At 44.1% G+C, this 23,572-nt stretch overlaps 1 protein-coding gene across 3 annotated transcripts in view; it reads right to left on the bottom strand.

Annotated features, from left to right (window-relative positions):
* KIAA0319 overlaps positions 1-23,572 on the bottom strand; it is a 34,312-nt gene that overhangs the window by 6,085 nt on the left and 4,655 nt on the right. For all 3 annotated transcript variants that reach the window (XM_083518601.1, XM_083518600.1, XM_083518602.1), the window contains 15 exons: positions 22,296-22,461; positions 15,961-16,709; positions 14,699-14,891; positions 13,653-13,751; positions 12,521-12,618; positions 11,066-11,153; positions 9,883-9,975; positions 9,646-9,778; positions 7,621-7,849; positions 6,669-6,792; positions 5,540-5,672; positions 4,557-4,705; positions 3,616-3,767; positions 2,760-2,898; positions 280-439 (listed from right to left, as the gene is read on the bottom strand). In XM_083518601.1, coding sequence (XP_083374727.1) covers positions 280-439; positions 2,760-2,898; positions 3,616-3,767; positions 4,557-4,705; positions 5,540-5,672; positions 6,669-6,792; positions 7,621-7,849; positions 9,646-9,778; positions 9,883-9,975; positions 11,066-11,153; positions 12,521-12,618; positions 13,653-13,751; positions 14,699-14,891; positions 15,961-16,709; positions 22,296-22,350 — 2,594 coding nt within the window. In that variant the 5' untranslated portion in view covers positions 22,351-22,461. The remainder of the gene's footprint in view (positions 1-279; positions 440-2,759; positions 2,899-3,615; positions 3,768-4,556; positions 4,706-5,539; positions 5,673-6,668; positions 6,793-7,620; positions 7,850-9,645; positions 9,779-9,882; positions 9,976-11,065; positions 11,154-12,520; positions 12,619-13,652; positions 13,752-14,698; positions 14,892-15,960; positions 16,710-22,295; positions 22,462-23,572) is intronic.

Raw genomic sequence — 23,572 nt, 5'->3', positions numbered from 1 at the left:
CTATGAAGTTATTTTCATAACGTAACAACAATGTAACTTATGTAACTACAGTGAGTTGGATAGCGTTGTTTTTGGCAGAAGATGAACTGCAATGGGACAGTGCTGCATGTGAAAAATACACAGCGGAATGGAAAATTATACCTTCTCGCATCCCTGCTCATGTCAGCAAGTCAGCCCAAATTTTTTATACCTGCTCTACATATTGCTTGCCATTGAAAAGAAGCTTATTGGTCTGTAGTATTTTGGGTTATACTGTATCTATTTTTGGTATCTCTGTACCTGATATCAGAATAAGCATGTATCTTCTGAACTTTAATATCAGAATCCAAGACGTTCAGGAGCATTGCTAGCTGCCGCACAAGCGTGTCTTTCTGTTGTTCAGTCAGCTGGCCAACTCCAACTTGCAAGATCAGTTCCACAAGTCCATTTTTCTTAGGATCTGTGAATGCAAAAATAATGTTTTTCATTTGGAGCATGGCAAATATTGCCTTGACATGTGGGTGTGAGGTTTCAAAATTAATATTTACTACAAATTCCAGTCGGCAATAACAAACAGGGAACATGCAGGTTCCAAGCAGATATTTATCATGTGCTGAATGCAAAGTTATATTCTCAAATGCAGCACATGAATTTCAGAGGGAACTATGTTATTCCCCATTTCCCTCCGATTTGTCATCCATGCCATCAGAAAATGCAGGTGGATTAATTTATAAAGGTTAGCAAAATTTAGCAGCTAAGCAGAAGAGCAGAAAGGAAATGGAGTATAAAAAACCCAGAAAACAAGGGACCAGCAAGATAATAAAATGAAAGGCATCATGACTATCCAAATCAGTATTTGCAGGTATGTGAGAACACAACATGAGAAGTAATCCATGTAATTGCTTATGGAATCTGAGGCCACTTTTTCAAAGGTTTGCTGAGCAGGCAAAACAAGGAGGGTCTCCATGAGGCCAGGCTTACATTGACACTGTACTTCTCTTTTCTACTTGCACACTATTAGCATGTCAGGATGCAACTTCATTAAAAGCAGCTAACCAACAAATAGAAGCTTTCATCTAGCCACAACATAGGGTAGAATTTGGCTCAAAATGATGGCCACCTCATCAGGGTCCTTTATTGCATGTATGCTCTCATGAGGAAAACATGGTGGTAAGGATCAGAGAGACACCATGGAAGCACTGAGAAGTGTGCTAGCTATGGCAATGAGAGGAGGAAACAAAGTTTTGGCTGCAGAGTGGGACAGGTTTGAAGGCCTTGATTTGATCTATAAGCTGCCTATAGAGCTACCTCTTGCAAAGTGGGTTTCAAGCAATATCGTCACTCCACCCATGACTGGAGAATCCAGGAAATGAATCAAGACTTCTGAAAGGACTGTACTTCATAGAATCATAGAGTTGGAAGAGACCACAAGGGCCATCGAGTCCAACCCCCTGCCAAGCAGGAAACACCATCAGAGCACTCCTGACATATGGTTGTCAAGCCTCTGCTTAAAGACCTCCAAAGTAGGAGACTCCACCACACTCCTTGGCAGCAAATTCCACTGTCAAACAGCTCTTACTGTCAGGAAGTTCTTCCTAATGTTTAGGTGGAATCTTCTTTCTTGTAATTTGGATCCATTGCTCCGTGTCCGCTTCTCTGGAGCAGCAGAAAACAACCTTTCTCCCTCCTCTATGTGACATCCTTTTATATATTTGAACATGGCTATCATATGACCCCTTAACCTCCTCTTCTCCAGGCTAAACGTGCCCAGCTCCCTTAGCCGTTCCTCATAAGGCATCATTTCCAGGCCTTTGACCATTTTGGTTGCCCTCCTCTGGACACGTTCCAGTTTGTCAGTGTCCTTCTTGAACTGTGGTGCCCAGAACTGGATACAGTACTCCAGGTGAGGTCTGACCAGAGCAGAATACAGTGGCACTATTACTTCCCTTGATCTAGATGCTATACTCCTATTGATGCAGCCCAGAATTGCATTGGCTTTTTTAGCTGCCGCGTCACACTGTTGGCTCATGTCAAGTTTGTGGTCAACCAAGACTCCTAGATCCTTTTCACATGTACTGCTCTCAAGCCAGGTGTCCCCCATCTTGTATTTGTGCCTCTCTTTTTTTTTTGCCCAAGTGCAATACTTTACATTTCTCCCTGTTAAAATTCATCTTGTTTGTTTTGGCCCAGTTCTCTAATCTGTCAAGGTCGTTTTGAAGTGTGGTCCTGTCCTCTGGGGTGTTAGCCACCCCTCCCAGTTTGGTGTCAACTGCAAATTTGATCAGGATGCCCTTGAGTCCATCATCCAAGTCGTTGATAAAGATGTTGAATAAGACCGGGCCCAAGACAGAACCCTGTGGCACCCCACTAGTCACTCTTCTCCAGGATGAAGAGGAACCATTGATGAGCACCCTTTGGGTTCGGTCAGTCAGCCAGTTACAAATCCACTGAGTGGTAGCATAGTCAAGACCGCATTTTACCAGCTTCTTTACAAGAATATCATGGGGCACCTTGTCAAATGCCTTGCTGAAATCAAGGTAGGCTACATCCACTGCGTTCCCTTCATCTACTTCATATCTGCTTTAGGCCCCTGCCTTGAACTGCAATGGAATCAAGCCACAACAACTTTTTAGCATCAATGGGAAATCTGCCACTGAGCTACCGAGCCAAGGTTTCGCATGTGAGTGGGTCACCTGGCCTGTCAAGATCTTTGCTGTGTGCTGCTTATAGGAGAAGAGGACAGATCTGGGAGGGACAAGATGCTATAAACGTCCTCCTACCAGGCCGCACTTCTACAGTAGCCATGTCGATGTCTGACTCCCCTTTGCCATCGGTGACTTTCAAGTGAAAAGAATAACTCCCTTCTACGAGGTTGGTCAGCTGCAGGATGGCCTCATGATCTGAGCCGTGTATCACATCCTGCAAAAGGAGAAGTCAGCACTGCTTCAGATTAATATTCACTCAAAGGCAAGATAAAATTTGCCCGAGATTTTACAACTACCCACCACAAATTGGCCTAGAACAGCCATGTTAATAAAGTACAGTGGTACCTCAGGTTACAGATGCTTCAGGTTACAGACACTTCAGGTTACAGACTCCGCTAACCCAGAAATAGTACCTCAGGTTAAGAACTTTGCTTCAGGAAGAGAACAGAAATCGTGTGGCGGCAGCAGGAGGCCCCATTAGCTAAAGTGGTACCTCAGGTTAAGAACAGTTTCAGGTTAAGAATGGACCTACAGAACAAATTAAGTTCTTAACCCGAGGTACAACTGTAAGGTCAGGGGTTGGGAGCCTGTGGCTTTTCACGTGTTGTTAGACTGCAGCTCCTACCATTGACTGCAATGGCTGGGGATGATGGGCGGTGGAGGCTGCCAACATCTCTCCCACCCTTCCTACAGCCAAAGAGTGCATCTTCAAACCCGTGGGTTTGGTTTCTTCTACTCCTATTTTAAGACTGCAAAGCTGAGACTTGGATCAACTTGCCCAAGGCTGCTCCATGCAAGTCCAATTTGGATCCAGTGGACCATACTGTTACATGGCAGCAATGCAAGCAAAGAGTAGGGTGTTTGGATTTGGATTTTTTTCTTTTTTAATAATACATTCAATTTGGCTTCATTAAATTATTAAAATACTTACCCCAGCTGCTGGGCTCTGGCCATCCCGAATCCAGAGGTAAGACACAATCCCTTGGTCATCAGTAGATTGCGAACCATCCAAAGCAATGGAGTTATTGGGCAGAATGAGGATGTGCTTGCCCCCTGCATGAGCCTGGGGTGGGCGGTTGCTTTCTAAACAATAAAATTGTAAGAGAGGAAGAGCTTTGTTTTGAAGAGTTGAGCAGGAAATAAAAGAATAGGAATGGAAATAATAGTAATAATAATAATAATAATAATAATAATAATAATAATAATAATAATAATAATATATTTATACCCCGCTCATCCGACTGGGTTTCCTCAGACACTCTGGGCGGCTCCCAACAGATTAAAAACAGGCGGGGGGAATCAAACATTAAAAACTTCCCTAAGCAGGGCTGCCTTCAGATGTCTTCTAAGTCAGATACCTCAGGTTACAGACGCTACAGATGCTTCAGGTTACAGACTCCGCTAACCCAGAAATAGTACCTCAGGTTAAGAACTTTGCTTCAGGATGAGAACAGAAATCATGCTCCGGCGGCGCAGCGGCAGCCCCCATTAGCTAAAGTGGTACCTCAGGTTAAGAACAGTTTCAGGTTAAGAACGGACCTCTAGAACAAATTAAGTTCCTAACCCGAGGTACCACTGTAGTTGTTTATTTCCTTGACATCTGATGGGAGGGCGTTCCACAGGGCGGGCGCCACCACCGAGAAGGCCCTCTGCCTGGTATAGTATCCTAAATGCCTTGCTCAGATGAAGAAGACTCTCAGAACTTGGCAGGGCTCCACACTGAAATATTTTTCATAGGACTATATTGTGATATTCACGGAACTGCTCTATGTTGTTTTCAAATGCTCTGTTTCTTGTTGTGAGCTCAACTTCCTTGTTGGGAGAGGAGCCTATAAACCTCCAATCAAACGCGAATGGGGCAGTGAGCCTTACCCTCCTTGACAGTCACAGAGATTGTGGCTGTGCTGCTTAGTCCTTGGCTGTCTTTGACGGTCAGTCTGAAATGGTAGGTTCCAACGTGCAGGCCTGTGATGGTTGCGACTGCGCTATCAGTGTCTTCCATTTGCACAGAGGTTGGCCCACTGCAACGGAGCAAAAAGAAAAAGGAAGAGGAAGGCATAACCTAGGAACCAGAGTCAACTCAGTTTAAACAAAAAGTGCTATTTTAGTAAATGGAGCAAGTTCTGGGGGTGGTGGCATGAACATTTTTGAAGCTTCAAGAGAATACTTCTTCATGCTGAATAAGAGTGCCAATAGCAACTTTCCACACTAGCTATTGAAACTGGTGAGAAATGCAAATCATTTGGCTTCTTCAGGTTAGCTCGTCAGAGGGGTTTAAACAGTGTCAACATTCCATCTGTAGCAGGTAGAATTTGGCATTTTACCTCTTTAAACTGATATTCACTTGAGGGCCTGAAATTCACTTGCAAGCCTCCTTGCAAACTTACATAATGGATGGCGGTTTTAAAAAGGCCAAGGCTTGCAGGTTTTTCAGATTCAGCCAGAAACTTTACCTAAGAGGCCTCAAAAGTCAGTTCAGAAATCTGAGTGGCTTTGAGATATCTGTGATATGTACAGGGATGCCTCTGAGATCAAATGGCAATCCCTGAGAAAAGTACACTCATCTTCAACTGAATTATGAAAGTTCTCATTAATCTACCGCATTCTTCCTCTGGCTATGTGAATGCAGCAAAAATAGTGGACAATTATTAGCATTTTACAAAATAAACAAAACAGTATTTGGCATGAACAATATTGATGTATATAAACTTGGGACCTTGTTTGGTTCATGCAGAAACTAGCAGTAAGCCTAAATGGCTCCAGTCCACCCCAAGCTTTTCAAGTTCCTTCTGTGTAACGTGGTAGGAGACACTGTTTGGCCCCACCAGATACGTTCCTCCACTCTTACAAAATACCTGATATTCTCCCAGTGATAGTAAACAATGCCTAAGTCATCAGTGCTCATGCTTCCATCAAGAACGGTGCTCTGGACAGGGAACGTCAACTCCTTATCTGGCCCAGCCACGGCTGTTGGGGGGCTATTCTTTTCTGTAGTGAAACAAAGCAAAAAATGCTCAAAATACAGCCTGTGTTTTCTAGTCTGTAACTGACAAGGGTTATCCTCTCCTCCAAGCATTAAAGGGCTGTTGTATTAACGGTACCAGGAGTGACTTGGAATATCATTTAATCCACCTCTCGCCCTGTGTCCTGGATGAGAAAGCAATGCAAAGAGCATGCCTAAGTATCAAGTGTGCCCTCTCCTAGTAAACAGAGGAGTAAACACACACGGAGCACTGCAACATGGCTCCCTCTCTCTCTAGCATCAGACAGCAAAGAGAAAGAACAAAGGACAATAGTCCCACTTCACAGAACACAATAACACAAACATCCTGTCTCCGTCACTTCCCACTCTGGAGTCAAAACATATACTGTCATGTGATAGACAAAAATCCCATGACTGCAATCATGGAGCAGGAATTCTAACATCCTCACAGTAATCTGCTGTGAACAGTAGTAGAGGGTTCAAGTTCTATTTCACACCAAGGACAGAAATTGACCTGGCGGCCATGTGTTCCAGGAGGGACAAGCAACCTCCTCCTGGTGGCCCAGAAAAAAGTAGTGGCAAGGCTCAATCCTTTCATCTGCCATGCCACTACTTGATGGCAAAGCTGCAGTCTTATGGGTTTTCCATGGGTTACTCAATGAGATATGAATCAGCAACAGCAATACTCGGGCAACATATTGCAGATGTTGAATGCCAGTATGAACTAGGTTTAAGCTAAAAAAAATATCATGCTAACTGGCAAAAGCCCTATGGAGTGGGTGGGGCATTTGTGCGTTCAGCTCCTATTATTGCCTGGCCTCTGTGCTCAGCACATTCCTAAATAACGGAGGCTGCCTGGCAGGCAAGCGGTCTTTCCTCCTCCTCCTTCCACTTACTATGAAAGGTCAGATTTAGATTTGTTGGCTCATGTACATAGAGGTTCAACAGCCAGCCAGCTGAAGGATGTTCTGTTAAGTCAAATATACTATAAATCTGCCTACCGGGCCGGACAATCACCGTGACTTCAGCTGTAGACTGCTGTTCAGCAGAATCAGTAACAGTCAGCTGAAACGTGTATTCGCCTTCTTGCATTGACGATAACTGGAGGTAGGGACTCCTCACCCCCTGGGTAATGAGGTGCGGGAGGAAAATCGGGAAATAATGAGGCAAATGTTAACAGTACAAAGCTTTCTATTATCGTAACAAATCATTATACCAGTGGTTTTCAGCCAGTGTGCCGTGGCACCCTGGGGTGCCTGAATGATGGTCAGGGGTGCTGCAAGAACACTAGCCTCTGTCCCTCTTTCCAAGGAGAGGGGAGAGGAGAGGAGGCTGAGGGAAAACTCAAGGGAGGGTTCAAAAAGGGGTGAGGGGCTGCCAGCTCTGCAGGCAAGGGGTGACATAACTGGGCTCCTGAGCCCCACAGGGGTGACACAGAAAGAATGTAGTTGGTCAAGTGGACCCAAAAAGGGTGCAAACCTCTGCATTATACAGAAATATTTTACAAATATTTCACAACCACCTGAATAGGCTTACAATATTCTGCAGAACTTCGAACGCACTAGTTCAACATCTGTGACATTAAGTGTGGTCACCATGTCCAAAACTCACTATTGCTCCTTTGCAATGGTTTGCCTAAACACAGATGGTCGGATCCAGACTTGGTCGCAGTAGAACCACTGAAATGACTAATTTTTAAAGTCCCATGCAATATTTTACAGGGTCCACTCTAAGTATAGTGTCCAAGTGTCTTCCTAGCCAGGGCAAAAATAGAAGAGACTAAGTGTTTCAAGGTAATGTTCACCATTTCCTGCACAATACAAAGCGCAACCAGGCTTCTTTTGCCTGTTTTCACTAAGCACCACAAAACTCCTGATCTGAAAGCTACTGGATTCGGGGGGCGGGGTGGTGGTGGTGGATATTATTAAATGAGGCAAGACGATCTCCATTTACCTGCATTGCTACCACTTTGCCTCGACTTTTCGGGCTCAGGGACCACTCATAGCTGACTATCTCATAATCATCACTGCTCTGATTTCCATTCACTGTGACGGAGTTGCAAGGCAAACTGATTTCCTGATTTGGCCCTGCATTGGCAACAGGAGGGAAATCCACTTTTTTATGGACCCTCAGTGAGGCTTCTGTAGAGTTAGCTACTCCACTGGAGTCAATCACTGTTAACCTAAAAAGGAAGAGAAAAGATATGTGAATAATTAATGATATTGAATGTGTGCTTTCTCCCATTCTCAAAATTCAGATGCACTGATTCCTTCTACCTCAGGAGTGCAGAATCCAGAGACCATGGACCTAATTCGGTCCATCTAGGGTGGCCATAAGTCTGGAATTTCCCAGACATAGCTGGAATACATCAGTCAAAACCAGTGTCCGGGAGGAAATTGAGGAGATTTCACCCCTCCCATATCCAAGAATCTGCTAATGTTCTCTGCTGATTCTCCAGAGACTGAATTATCCGGGAAAATACAGACGTATGACAACCCATGTAGGAAGTCTAGATTTTGGTGAATTTCCTTAAAAATAGCTCAAGAACTTCTTCGTTTGAGGGGGGGGGGGCTCAACAACTTTGCCAAAAAAAGCCTAACAAGTATTGTGTTCAGATTTTCACTTTTTGAAATATGGCAACCCTAGGTCCATTAGGCCTTCAAGATTGGCCTGCCAGGCTGGAGGCAAACCACACCCACCTTTTCCATGTCTGAGGTAATATACGATGTCAGGCATAGGAAAGGTCCATTGGATCAGGCCAATAGCCCATCTAGTACAGCATCCTGTTCTCACAGTGGCTGAACAGTTGCCTGCAGGAAACCAACAAGCAGGATTCGAGCACAACAAGAACAAGACTCTCCCTTCCTGTGGTTTCCAGCAACTGGTATTCAGAACCAGTCATCATGGCTAGTAGCCATCAATAGCCCTCTCCTCCATGAATTTATCCAATCCTCTCGCTGCCTTCTGTGGAAGCAGGTTCCATAGTTTAAACATGGACTGTGCGATGAAGTACTTTCCTGAAATCTTCCAATATTCAGCTTTGTTGGGTGTCCACAAGTTTTAGGGTCATGAGAGGAGAAGTAACTTCTCTCTTTCTGTTAAGTTGTGGGTGAACATATCAGACGACACAGCGATTCTTCAAACAGCTCTTGTTTATTCACAGGCCAGGACAGAACTGAACTAAAGGGTTCAGTCAGCCTGCTTATATAGAGCTACAGTACCATGTAACTGTAACAATTTACTAAAACTATCCAATCACTGAACATCACTTTCGATCCCTTATTTGCATAACTATCTACAGTATCCCCCTGCTGGCCCAGGGTGAGAACTTCAGTACATAATACTTTCCACTTTCTCCGTATCATGTATAACCTTACCGACTTCTATCTTATTACCTTTTATGTTTTCTCTAAACTAAAAAGTCTCAAATGCTGCAACCTTTCCTCATGGGGGGAAGTCACACCACCCCCTTGATCATTATGGCTCAGGACTGCAATACCTCAAGGACCACCTCTCCCCATAGGAACCAACCCAGACCCTGTGATCATCCTCTGAGGCCCTTCCTCATGTGCCTCCTCCATGAGAGGTCCGGAGGGTGGAAACCCGAGAACAGGCCTTTACTGCGGTGGCTCTCCATTTGCGGAATGCTCTCCCCAGGGAGACCCGCCTGGCACCTTCATTACATATATTTATGGGCCAGACCAAAACTTTTCTCTGTAACCACGCCTTTGGCTGATTAACATTCTATGGCCTTTTAAATGTATTTGTGGGAGGGGGATTATTGGTTTGTTCTTTATTATTGCGTATTTTGTGTTTTTGTTTTCTATTTTTATGTTGTGAACCACCCTGTGATCTTCGGGTGAAGGCATTATACTAACTAACTAACTTAAAAAAAGAACTTTGGTTGCCTTTTCCTCTGACTTGTCCATCCCCGAGTTGTGGTCTGAGGAGCCAAACGCAAAAATGTAGGCCTCTCACCTGAAAGTGTAATTGCCAGGCACGAGGTCAGACAGATGTAAAACTGGTGTATCAGCCGATGCCTTCTTTTCTCTAGGGGGACCTTCAATTTCTTCCCAGTGGTAACTGGCTATTTCAGTATCATCAGTACTTTCTGTGTTGGAAGGGAAATGCCACGGAATCATAAATTAATAAGCTGGTATCCCTGTGAGCAATTCTAATTACACTGCAAACCCACAGTTGCTGCCTGGTACTTACGATTCCCATCAATGGAAGCAGAAGTTGTAGGGAAATAAATTTCCTGGGCTTTTGGAGATACGATAGCAACAGGCGGCTGATTTATTCTGACAGCTGCGGGAAGGGGAGAAACAGAACCCCGTGCTTAATTAAATAAGGCCATCCTGCACAACTCGATCAGCCTGAGATAGCTTTGTGCTTATTCCACAGCCAAAAAGCATTCACTAGTTGCTGAACAAGATTAAACAGTTAATATAAAAGCAGTAGGTTAAAAAAAAGAAAGATTTAAAGTGATAACCAATAGAAAATCCGATCCTTGTAAATTATGATTTAGAAAAGCCACCTTCTGGTACAATCCCAAACTTGATAAATTGTGCCTGGCTTGCGGTTACAGGGGACAACAACAACAAAAAACCCAAATCCCAGGCTTCTTAAGTTCTTAAGCTGGAAAAGACCGAAGTCCAATTCCCCCAATTCAGCCAGGAAGATGACTGGGTGGGCCTTGGGCCAGTCACAGTCCCCTAGCCTAATTCTAACTCGCAAGGTTGTTGTGACTAAAGATCAAATGAAGACATGGATAACCAGGTATGCCACCACAAACTCCTTAGAGGAAATGTCAGATAAACATGGAATAAGAAATATTTCAATATCCCATTCTGTTGGATATCTGAAGTACACCACAACAGAGGTTTACATACATCTGTACCTCACCATATTTTATAATAAATGGGTCCAAAATGAAGGGAGGGAGATGGGTGCATAAACCTAAAGGCCCATGCAAGCGGGCAAGTCATACCCAGCACTCAATACAAAACTATTTACATGGGCAACTTGAGTCCCATTTCCACCTTCTTGCCCCAAAATGCTGTACTGTAGATCCTGAACATGCGGCAAGAAGTGGGGAGGGGGAGACACTAACATGGAATGTGCAAATCAAGTGCTCATCTAGGGTAGCTGCCCCACAAATAAAATCAGAAGAGCAGGAAATTACAAGGCTGGATGCACTTGAATATTTACTATCCTGTGGTTCCCTCTAAAGGCAAAGCAGGAATGTTACATAAATGTGATATAAAAATGTAAAACTTTTACAGCTGTTCACTCTCTGATGAAATTCAGAACTGATTAAAAGTACCATTCATCAAACTGGCATGCAGGTATGGCGAGAGGAGGATATTAGTTTTAACTGTCTGAAAAACTGATTTACCTGGTTGGACAGTGACATTGACAAATCCTTCTCCAAATGCATTTTCAGCAGAAACAGTCACTTTGAAGACATAGGCACCTACTGGCAGCTGTAACAGAGGGTTTTTTAATGTCTCTCCCGTAACACATAGGACTTCACATGGCACAATATAACAAAAAATGCAAGAAGTCTGAGCGTGCATCAAACCCAGAGCTTAATTATCATCATGAAGAAGCATCTCTGCTGCCACCCAGAATGACTTAGGGGTGGTGGGGAGGAACTCAGAACATTGCAGCTGTGCCTCCCAGAAGGCTGAAATAAAGGAAAATGTAATATATATACAGGTAGCACCAGGTATGAGCTGAGTAGAAACAAGAAAATCTTGTAGAGACTGGAAGTGCATCCAGTAAGATAGTCTACCATATTCCTGAACTGCCTACGTATAAGAGTTGCTCAGGCGACAGGGTTTAGTGAGCAGGAAGAGGCTGGGGCAGAGAGCAATCTAGAATCAGAAGAAGGAGAGGAGGCAGGCCGGGAGACAGAGACGAAGCTGGCTGCTGAAGAAGCCAGAGAATCTCCCCCTTCTGCTGTGACCAGCTCCTCTCCCAGAACATGCAGAGAAATGAAGAGGGCAGAGAAAAGAGAGACAAGGGGAAGGAACCAGAGAAGGAGTATTAGCAGTGTGAAGACCTTTGGTGCTTGCAACTGCCACATTGGTGCAAGACCTACTGGGCAGCGTTGACGGGATCACTAGGCCTGCACTGTTTTGGTTTCTTTGAATAAAGAGCTAACTTCACAGTCACCAGGTGTTTTATTACAGACCTACTCCTAACTCTGGGACGCGGGTGGCGCTGTGGGTAAAAGCCTCAGCACCTAGGGCTTGCCGATCGAAAGGTCAGCGGTTCGAATCCCCGCGGCAGGGTGCGCTCCCATTGCTCGGTCCCAGCGCCTGCCAACCTAGCAGTTCGAAAGCACCCCTGGGTGCAAGTAGATAAATAGGGACCGCTTTCTAGCGGGAAGGTAAACGGCGTTTCCGTGTGCGGCTCTGGCTCGCCAGAGCAGCGATGTCACGCTGGCCACGTGACCCGGAAGTGTCTCCGGACAGCGCTGGCCCCCGGCCTCTTGAGTGAGATGGGCGCACAACCCCAGAGTCTGGCAAGACTGGCCCGTACGGGCAGGGGTACCTTTACCTTTACCTTTACTCCTAACTCTGGCTCCTGACACCAGGGCTAGAACAGCACCAAGTTCTTTAGGTGCCAACAGGTATATTTTCAGGAATCTCACTTGGTGCCAGCCACCAGGAACACCACCCTAATCTGGAGAGAAATAGGCCCATTGACAACGGCAACTTGTAACTGACGTGACTGCCTTACAGCAAAGCATCTCTAAAGCCATTACCCACTGTAGCTGAGTGTGCATTTTGCCACACCCTGCGGTAAACACGAGTCAAGTCTCCCTAAGGAGCAGCCCACTTACTTGAGAAAGTTTCAGCGTTGGCGTGTGCTTGCCCTCCATTTCACCACTGTAACCATCGGGGTGACTCATCGAGCTCCACTCATAACTATAGGCCGATTCTGAAAAGGAGGAAGCAGCACAGCAACTGGTTATGGTTCTTCTTTGGAAGAGAGACCTGATCCTGGCTCTGATGTTTGCCGAGCTTTCATGGGGTGGAGAAACGTAAGCCCCCACTGCCTTCCACCGCTTAAGGTATAAGTGGAACATTTTACAGTGGTTGTCTGCTCACATGATTTATTTTCCCTTCTACTAGGAAGGGTAGAAATTGCATGAGCAAGTCCTCCGTACAAATGAACATCAGCATGGGGTGCAGCGAAATGAATAAAACAAATGGGAATCCTACATCATGTGAAGATTGCATTAGTATCTGAACTGGGGCCCAGTTATGGGAGAATTGTGGTGCATGCATGATCACTGTCTACTGTCCCTATTTCCTAAAAATTGAACTAGCCAAATTGATTAACAAGCAAAGTTTTTATACATAATCAGTATGAATGGCCACACCACATAAGCCATCTAATATGTGTGAATTACTCGTAGAATTTCTGACTTTTATACTGTGCAATAATCTAACTGTTCCCATCAGTTTAAAATGACTTTGTCTCTGAAAAATCTTCTATCCTTACTTCCCTCATTTGTTCTCCCTGAGCTTACATGAAGCTATTAAACCTTATTCACCTTTTTCGCATTTAAAACTTGGTGCCAAACACAAAGTTGATACTCAGCATTAGCTGTGCCAGCCAACAACGTTCATGCAGATTTCCCTATTTTGCATACATTTACTGACTTTGCATATTTAATATCTGGATAATTTAGAATCTTACGAGAGAATAATTGGCCCAGATTAAACAAAGCAAGCGAACCATGCTCGAATTCACACGCATGTACCAGCCCTTCATTTGCAAGAGGAAGAAATAAGGGGTTTCACTTTGCAAGAAACTATAGTTTTCCATTTCAAATGAATGTGGAAGGAAACTGGTTTGGGCAAACAATAGTTTATTCAGATTTTTGTCGATAGTCTCTACATGGTTTCTAGCATAAGACAAGCAACTTAGTGCATTTCTCATCCATCCCACTTGCATCAAGAACTCACCTGAAAGGAATGGCGTGACTACAAACGCATGCAATTCAACATCGTTTTCTGGTAAAGTTACTTGTAGATTATCTCCAGCCGACACCAGGAGTTCCTTTACTGCGTATAAATTTTTTAAAAAGTTATTTTAAAACAATGTATTGAGGAAAGCATGAAACAGCTGGGATAGCTCAGTCGGTAAAGCATGCAACTGTAACTCTACAGTTCTATGATTCTAAGAATATTAATAATAATGGTTTGGGACAGTTGTTTTCTCAACAAGACTTGATGAATATTCCCTCTGAAGCTGAAACTTAATAATAAAAGAATAATAATAATAATAATAATAATAATAATAATAATAATGCATTTCATTTGATGAAGCGTTAAGCAGATAGTTTATTCAGCATGAGGATTTCTCCCTGCTTTAAAAGATTCTTCTCTTCCTCACCACATGCAAGCAGCTAAGTAGCTTTTTACAAGCCTGATTCAAGCAGCAGTTTGAGAAGTTAGCACTTCTAATTTCAGTGCAGTCCTAAATACATCCACTCAGAAGTACCGTATTTTTCCATGTATAAGACTATGTTTTTTTCTTGAAAAATTAAGCATAAAAAGTGGGGTCGTCTTATACATGGATAGTGATGAGGTTGGATGGGCGATTGGTGGCTGCCATGAGCCGCAGACTGTCAGTGGTGTTTTGGTGGGTGATTGATTGTTGTGTCAAGTTCTACAGGATATTGGCTGCTGTGACAATTGGGTGGGTGATTGGCGTTTGCTGTCGGTGAGCGATCAGACGATTGGTCGCTTCGTTGATGAGCGTGTGATCGGCTGTGTTGGGTCTGTGTTCTGTGGGTGAGTGATTTTCAGCACCCCCCCCAAAAAAGCTCAACAAGTCTGGGCAATTTCCCCCCATTTTCTCTATTTGGAGTCCTAAAAAGAGGGTGTGTATACATTGGGGCGTGTTATAACACAGAAAAGTACGGTAACTCCTATTGAATTCAGTGGGGTTTACTCCCAGATAAGCGCTGTTAGGATTGCAGCCTTATTCTCAGAAGAATTTACATTACCATCTTTGGAGGCAGAAGTGGGCAACGATACTTGATCTGTGGCAGTAGCTTGGGTGAAAACAGCACCGGTGGGAAGGGGTGTGGCATCATCCTGCATAAGATTTCGCAGGTCTGATGTCTGAGTTCGTGTTGCGGTGGTGGAGAGAAACCCCACGGTGTCTGATGAAGAAGGATTATGGGAAGTTGTTAGAACCTACAAGATGAATTGCAGGGATATATAATTATTGTGTATATTTCCCCTCTCACATTATGACACACATCGTAAACACTGTATTAGAAGTAAAAGTGCAAAATTATGTTACAGCTAAAATCAATCGCATTTACCGGTGACATATGGGATGAGAAACATTGTACATTCCCAAGTCCCAGCATCAAATATTTAAGTACCTGGGAAAGTAGATGACTGGGATTTTTCCAGCTCTGCTATGAAAACTGAACAAAAAAACAGGATGGGACCGCTGGAGATAAACACACACCCATGCAAATTCTGCAAAATAATTCCCTCTACAAGCAGTGAAAGCAGTACATCACCTGGCACCCTCATAGCTATATAGGAGACCAACAGTAATGTGAGATATGACAGCACACAAAGCAAAATGCTTATTAAATCCAGGCAACAGAAATTTCCTGTCCTTCTGTACAACTAGCACAATGAAATCTTATTTGTCTGAGTTGCCCATAAGATATGCAACGCAAGTGGGGGGGGGACGAAGTGTATTTAAATTAATCTAGGCTTTCCTAAATTAATCTAGGACTAATCAGCACTAATCTAGGCTTTTCAGCTTTCACAAACAACAAAAACTACTGCTAATTTTCCGCATTAACTAAGGGCTGTTTCTTAAAATCAACTCCCGGTTACATGAGCAAGAATTTAACTGCCCCAAACAAAGATTAGGCCAAAATTCCACCAGCAGCGCAAGCCTTTTATCAATTTTATTCCATCTTAACAGGCATGGGTTCTCACCAAAGAATCCAGAAAAAAATCTAGTTTGGTGGCAAACCAAACTGTATTTTATTTGCAGATTTCTATGTTGGGAAAGATTGAGGGCACAAGGAGAAGGGGACAACAGAGGACGAGATGGTTGGACAGTGTTCTCGAAGCTACCAGCATGAGTTTGACCAAACTGTGGGAGGCAGTGGAAGACAGGAGTGCCTGCCGTGCTCTGATCCATGGGGTCACGAAGAGTCGGTCACGACTAAATGACTAAACAACAACATGTTACTCCAATGCTATTTCAAAAAATGAAATACTGGTAACATACCTCTTCCTGCCAGGTGATGTTGGTTTCATCAGGCGGTTGAAAACCTAATTCATTTGCAGATTTCTCCATCATGCCCAACATGATCTCTGGCAACTCTCCAGGACGTTCGGTGACATGATTTCCCTTGGATTCATTTGCACCTGTAGGAGTCTCCAAAGGACCTCTCTCCTCTTCACTTCTGACCAGGTCAATATGTTTGTCTCCATCACCGAGCCCTGAAGAATTGAAGCCATTCTCAGTTGCCACCAACAAACTCCAGTCAGCATAGTTCACATCCTCCTTCTCTTCAGGCTTGAGGCTCAACCGAAAGGGGTTCTGCTCCGTATCTCCATATTCATCTGGATAGTCTGGGCTCTCCTCCCGACTGAGGAAGGACAGCTCCTTCAGGCTGCTGACTTCGTCTGAGGGGTCGCCCTGCAGCGCCATTGGGTGGAGGACCTTTGATGGCCCCTGCCCGTACCCCAGCGGTGCAGAGGGCCTCTGGGGAGGCCTTAGCACAAAAGTCAAAGAGGACTTCACCTTCTCCATCTTCTTGGGCTCGCAGTTCCCTTTACGTTGGCAACTGACGATGTAGCAGTGCCGTTCAAACATCCAGGACAAGTCACAGTCGGAAAGATCGCAACAGGCTGCCGTGCAGTCTGACACCGACACAGCATGGGGGACCCGCATAATCTTCATGGTTTCTAAATTAGGAGATATTATTGCGTCCGAATACTTGGCGCCTTCTCTGCACTGTTCGCAGAAACACCCTGAAAGGATAGGTACTCATATCACAGGAGAGCAGGAGCGCTGAAAAGTCCTTCCCCTTACAATGCATTCTCATAAAAATAAAAATAAAAGGCTTCATTAATTTATATTGATTTAATGTAGCCTAGAGAGTGGCACTGTGGGTTAAACCACAGAGCCTAGGACTTGCCAATCAGAAGGTCAGCGGTTCGAAACCCCGTGACAGGGTGAGCTCCCATTGCTCGGTCCCAGCTCCTGCCAACCTAGCAGTTCGAAAGCATGCCTGTGCAAGTAGATCAATAGGTACCGCTCGGGCGGGAAGGTAAACAGCGTTTCTGTGCACTGCTCTGGTTCGCCAGAAGCGGCTTAGTCATGCTGGCCACATGACCCGGAAGCTGTACGTCGGCTCCCTTGGCCAATAAAGCGAGATGAGCACCGCAACCCCAGAGTCGGCCATGACTGGACCTAATGGTGCGGACTTATAAAAAATATTGGGGGGGGGGGCGGGAAAGCTCATGAATAATAAATAAGCTCATGAATATGCAAATAAAGTGGCGCCGCCTCCTCGTGAGCAAATAGGGGAGAGCGTGCTGCGCCTATTAATCAGCTCCGAAGGAAATTGGGTGGAGCTTTTGCTCGGGAGGGAGGGCAGGAGGCATGCAGCCCGACCCTGTGCATTTTGGGCTGGGGGAGGGGCGGCGATGGCGCTATGCTGGAGGGGCGCTGGAGATTATTGGGGGGGCGGAGCCCCCCCAAACGAATTTTTGAGGGGGCTCGGGCCCCCTCAAGCCCCATGGAGTCAGCGCCTATGCCTTTACCCTTTACCTAGAGAGTAGTCACTTTATCAACAAGGGATCACTTGAATTGTCACTCGAATTAAAAACTCAATTAAAAGTAACAAGAATCAGATCCCTTCTTTGACTGCACCTTTCTTCCAAACTAGCCTAAGAAGGGGGGGGGGATAAATCACAGCTCTTGTCCAGCAGAGAGCAAAAGATGGTTTTCCAACTAGAGCCTGAAGACGGGGAATTCTGCTCCTCATATTTTTGACATATCACTGCATCCATCTCACTTATTTTGGAGAGAGGTAAAATGAAAGGTCTTTGGGGTTTTTTAAGCTGCCACTGAAATAGGGGTAGCACACTTACTTTGGCATTGCTTACTAGGCAACGCAGCCTGCTGAGTCACTAAAAAAGAGAGCATCTGGTTTGCAGGGAATCAGAGTTAGGCACTTCTACAAGGCAAAGAGCCATCCTCTGCTTTAAGCAAACTACTGTATTTCTGGGATCCAGATGAAGAACCAATTCAGACAGTACACAAATGACTAATTAATAGTAAATGATGCAACGGTTTTAAGACCTTGATTCCCCCCCCCAGTCTGTCCCCCCCCCCAATTATTCTTTGTCAGTTATTATTTTTGCTGCTGAGCTCTTCCTCAGAATCAAATCACATAAGGCATATCAAGCCCTGCCAATACAGTGGTGCCTCGCAAGACGAAAAGAATCCGTTCTGTGATTCTCTTCGTCTAGCGGTTTTTTCGTCTTGCGAAGCAAGCCCATTGACGGATTAGCGGATTAGCGCTATTAGCGGCTTTTAGCGGCTTATCTGCTTATCGGATCAGCTGATAAGCGTCTTAGCGGCTTAGAGAAAGGGGGGAGGGGAAAAAACCCGCAGGAACTCGCAATACATTTTCGTCTTGCGAAGCAAGCCCATAGGAGATTCGTTTTGCGAAGCACCTCCAAAACAGAAAACTCTTTCGTCCAGCGAGTTTTCCGTCTTGCGAGGCATTCGTCTTGCGGGGCACCACTGTATGCACCTACAGCATTTTATGTTGCAATCCCACGCCACATGGGCATGAAGGAACTCAATGAAAGAACCACACAGATGGGGCCCATTGGAAGGTCCTTTCCAGCCAATCACTGCTAACGTTCCCAGCCAGGTGAGGATTATGAGGGGACAGACTCTCACAGTTGGCCTTGCAGGTATGGCTTGAGATGTGGTTGTTTTCATTCACACACACACAAAAACCCACCGCTGTCACCAGCAAGGAGGTGGATTTCACTCTGTTCATCATGGGCATAGCCAAGGGGGTCAGCGAGGGGCAGCTGCCCCCCTTAGATCAAGTAAAACAACAGAAATACTTAACTAACTGACCAATCACAGAGTGTTTGTTGTGGGGGAGGAAGGGAAAGGAGAATGTTAGCCGCTTTGAGACTCCTTAAAGGGAGTGAAAGGCGGGATATCAAATCCAAACTCTTCTTCTTCTTCTTCTTCTGGCCCCCCTAACAAAAGTCCTGCCCCCTCCAATAAAAATCCTGGCTACGCCCATGCTGCTCATGCATGCATGTAGATGAGACAGTAGTTCAAACCGAAAACAGTGGAAGTCTGAAGTGAGTGGATGGATAATGCAAAGGCTAAAGATGCAAAACTGTATGAATAAGGACTATAAGGAAGCCGGGAGCTGAGCACTGCACAAGACACTTCAGCCTATCATCTCTGACTCCGCTATATTCTTGGGAGGGACAGCATAAGTTTAACTGTATGAACAACATGGTGTAAACTGGCTTGCAGAAGTGGTGGTGTAATCCATATACGACTTATATGTTTGCTGGTCATTTAGAAGCCAAAACTCATGCTGTCAAATTCACTTATCCTATCTATCTATCTATCTATTTATATTATTGTTATAATTTTTATGTATTTTTTTAAAAAAACATTCTACACCTCCTAGCTAAGTTCATCCCATTAGTTTCTTAACGGTGAATGTACAAGAGACCTGTCACATCAGACTAAAGATCCATCAAGCCCTTCATCCTGCCTCCAACAGTGGGTAGCCAAGCAAGGGGGGCATCTCTAATATCCCGGTCTTAAAATAAAAACATAACGGCAAAAGCCATGATTTTTACACAGTCACTTTAATTTCATTGTCAGTGAGTCAGCAGAACATCTGACACAGCCTTCGCCCTTTTCAATACGTGTGCAGATATCTATTAAAAAGTGAACAGATATCTATTAAAAAGTGTCTTCCACCGAATCTTTTTGAGCCACATACAAGTGGCCTCTCTATCCAAAATACGCATTGGGCTTGGCTCTGTTACTATGAACTTAAATGCATCTATCTAGGTCTGTAGCTGTAATTACCTTTAAATGGCAGCTTTCTAGGCCTTGTGGGTGGAGACAGCTGGATGAAAGCAAGATGTCGGAAACAGGACACATGCACCAGTCTATTCCCTTAACAACCATGTGAGTCAAATCGGCTTCAGCTTTACAGATGGTATGGAAAGCATGGACAATCTGTTCAGTATTATTTATCTAAGGTATTTATATCTTGCCCTATCACCAAATGGCCTCAAGGTGTCCTACACTAGAAAAAATAAAAGCCATTTTTAAAAAACAGGGGGGGAAACAGTATAGAAGACACATGACAAACAAAAGTAACAGGGCAAGCCAAACTATGTCTATTCAAAAAGTGAACCCTGAATTCAGTGAGGCTTACTCAGAGGTAAGCATGTAATAGGATTGAAGCTAAAGAGAAGGCGTCAGAAAAATTCTCACAGTGTAATGACAGCGTTCTGTAACTTTGCTGAAATTTTAAATCTATACCTTCCTGTGCCTTTACTTCAGTGGTCAAGGCTGAAATTCTATGCACACTTTATGGGGCAAGCCCCAATAAACTCAGCAGGGTTTACTTCTGACTAGGGGCATATAGAATTGCATTGTCAAGCTACATTATTTGGTCCGTGAAGCTGCAGCAACTATATAAATGCAAAATGACAGCCTTGCTAACACAAGTGTAAGAAACAATTTTCATGGAGCCCAGGGAATGGTCTAGGACTAACTGATGGTGGAAAATTGCTGATGATCACTGACGTAGATGACAGAGTATTAGGAATAAGACACATAAATTTAAAATAAAATAAATGGATTACTAAATGGAAGCAGAAAACTAAGGAACACTTTAACTGAGCATTCACGACATCAACATTGCAAGTCTAATTAACAGCTCCCAGAGTATGAGAGGTGCTGGGATGGTTCACAGGCCCACAATCACAAAGGAAAACGTCAGCAACACACTGAAGATTTCAGTGCACCTCCGGGGGTGAAGTTAAAAGCACCAAAGTGATCTCCTTGCGGGGGAGGGGGCAAGCCTAGGCAGTGTGTGGGGAGGCCCTGAGCTGCCCAGACGACAAGCCCTGCTAAAGTGGTACCTCATAAGAGGTGCTAAAAGGTAAAGGTAAAGGTATCCCTGACCGTTAGGTCTAGTCGCAGACGACTCTGGGGTTGCATGCTTATCTCACTCTATAGGCCAAGGGAGCCGGCATTTGTCCACAGATAGCTTCTGGCAAACCAGAGCAGCGCACGGAAACACCATTTACCTTCCCGCTGGAGTGGTACCTATTTATCTATTTGCACTTTGATGTACTTTTGAACTGCTAGGTGGGCAGGAGCTGGGACTGAACAATGAGAGCTCACCCCATTGCAGGGATTCGAACCGCCGACCTTCTGATCAGCAAGGCCTAGGCTCTGTGGTTTAGACCATTTATACTTCTGGTGTGGACGAGGGAAGAATTTTTTTAACCACATACTGAAAAAGGCTTAACTAACTCTGGCAACATTTGGCAGGGCTTATGAAAATCTTTCACCAAGCAAAAGTCAGAAATTCATCCAAGGCTCCAGTGTTAAGCTATATGTGGTTTTAAGCTCCTGTACATAATAAATAGGATTTAATTCTATCTCTGGGTTACTTTCATGTTACTGATGTGCCCAGCAGCCTCCTCTTCTCTGAAACACGGCAAGCCTTTGGAGGGGAGGGGGAAATCATTTGCTTCAGGAAGAGTAGAGCACTGTTTCTAGATGGAGATTTAGCAGTGGGGGGGGGGGGGCAAAACGAGAGCAAGGAAAATAAAGAGTCAAATAAAAATAAAACTCTGAAAAAAGGAAAACCTCAACAGCAATCTGCACAAATGGTCTGTAAAGGGTTTAAAAGAAATAGAAATTCAGGCAGCTTAGTGTTTACAATGATAGCATGCACACATCATGGTAAACCAAAGTTAATGGTTTCCTGTGAATGCTTCACTCCTCTGCACAAGTGAGAGAGAGCAGAAAACCACAACATTTGACTTAATGCTGTGTCTGAACCAAGAAGTCATGGGTTGTTTGGCCACAAACGAGTAATGATGTGAAGCAAATATTTGTTCATATTAATTTATTCATTTCATAAAATTTAAATAATGCTTGATTGTACAAAAAACCTCTTGGCTTACCAAATGTTTGTTGGGAGCAAAACAAGCAATGACCCTTGGTTCAGACCATGGTTTACTGTGCGGTATGGACTGAACTGCTCAAGCAACTGTGACCTGTCTATGCTGTACGGTGAACATCCATTTAGACTCTCCAGCTGGTGCTAAGACACTAAGATACTTTTATTACTGCTATCACAATCTTCATAAGCCATTTGGGAGTCTTTTGCAATCAGAAATTATTTTGAGGTTCCGTGCACAGTGGAGAACCTAGGTTGTGTGCAGACCTTTATTCTCTCTCCAGGCCTCAAAAGCAAAATAATGGTTTCTTATATTTATACAGCATGAGTGCGAAGAGTCTTGCCCTACCTGTTAGAATTCCCAAGAGTAAGCACAGGGTTCCTAGTTCTAGCGCAAGAGCCATTCTTCCTTAAACAGGCAATATCAACCTCAGTTTCAGGGAGCAATCTGAAGACTTTGCATTAAAAAAAAACCCTTCGTTTCTGCCAATTCTGTCCAATATCCAGCTGGGAGCCTGCAGGGGAGCAAAGGGGGGGGAGAATGTTGTGATGAACATTAATTAGCAAGCAAATAATTGTGTGCAAACATTACCTCATTGCAGTGACAAAAAACAGAAAAAGCGAGGAAAAAATGCTGCCTGACCATGGTTTACTGTGAAACTGACAACTCCCACTCTCTTCTTCCCCTGTTGGGAATGAGACAAAGAAACCAGGGAGCCACAATTAACTTGGCTTGATGTAGCATGCAAATCTGGGATCTTACTTAGTTGCTCCCTACCCAGGGGAAGATGGACAATTTGGGCAAATGGAGCACTGCCACACCAACCTCATTCTGTTCTCAGCCAAACCCCACCCTCCCCCTCACTTCCCTAGCTTCTTAACATTAGTTCAGGAGTAGAACTGTCTGCCATCTTCCTCCTACTCCTTAGTGACACCGTTGCCCTTGCAGAACCCAGCAGGGAGGAGGTTGTGTAGAAGCTGAGTATTAGCTGGCTGCAACTGTCATTTGCTCTGGCGCCACCTACTGCTGGGCTCCCTTCCTTCCGTCCTACCAGCCACCATGTTCCTATCAAGCCAAGATTTGTAAGACTAACAGCAACAACAACAACTCCCTACCATGATTAAGGCTGGCTGACAATGCTGGTTAGTTAAAGAGAAACCCCATGATTTGAGTCGGTGGAAGAAGATTGGAAGAAATTTAAAGACTATTTACAGAAATACTGCAAAATTAATGAATGTTAGAATGATGTCAGAATGAAGTTAAGTGGTTTTAGCAGCAATGTTACAAAGGAGTATGTAAAAATGGTTTGTTAACAGGTGAGAATCCAAAGCTACAATATATTAAGTTAAAGGATTAGGATAAAAACAAAGAGGGAAAGGATTTGCTGAATTAACTAATTGAACTGGAATACAAAAAAGGGAGCTGTGAGGAGGTCAGGGAAACAAGTAAATGAAAGACAAGACATGGAAAGATTGATTTGTTTTTAAGTGTTTTTATTTTTCTGTATTTTGTATTTTTCCCTTTTTTCCCTTTTCTTTCTCTTATTTTTGTAACCTTTTTTGAAACTTTAATAAATATCATTAAAAAAAAAAAAAGAAACCCCATGATTTCAGGTTCAGAACCAT

Source organism: Podarcis liolepis, assembly GCF_965112155.1.
Source record: "Podarcis liolepis genome assembly, chromosome: 8".
Classification (NCBI taxonomy): Eukaryota; Metazoa; Chordata; class Lepidosauria; order Squamata; family Lacertidae; genus Podarcis; species Podarcis liolepis.
This window is presented reverse-complemented; position numbering and strand designations above follow the sequence as displayed.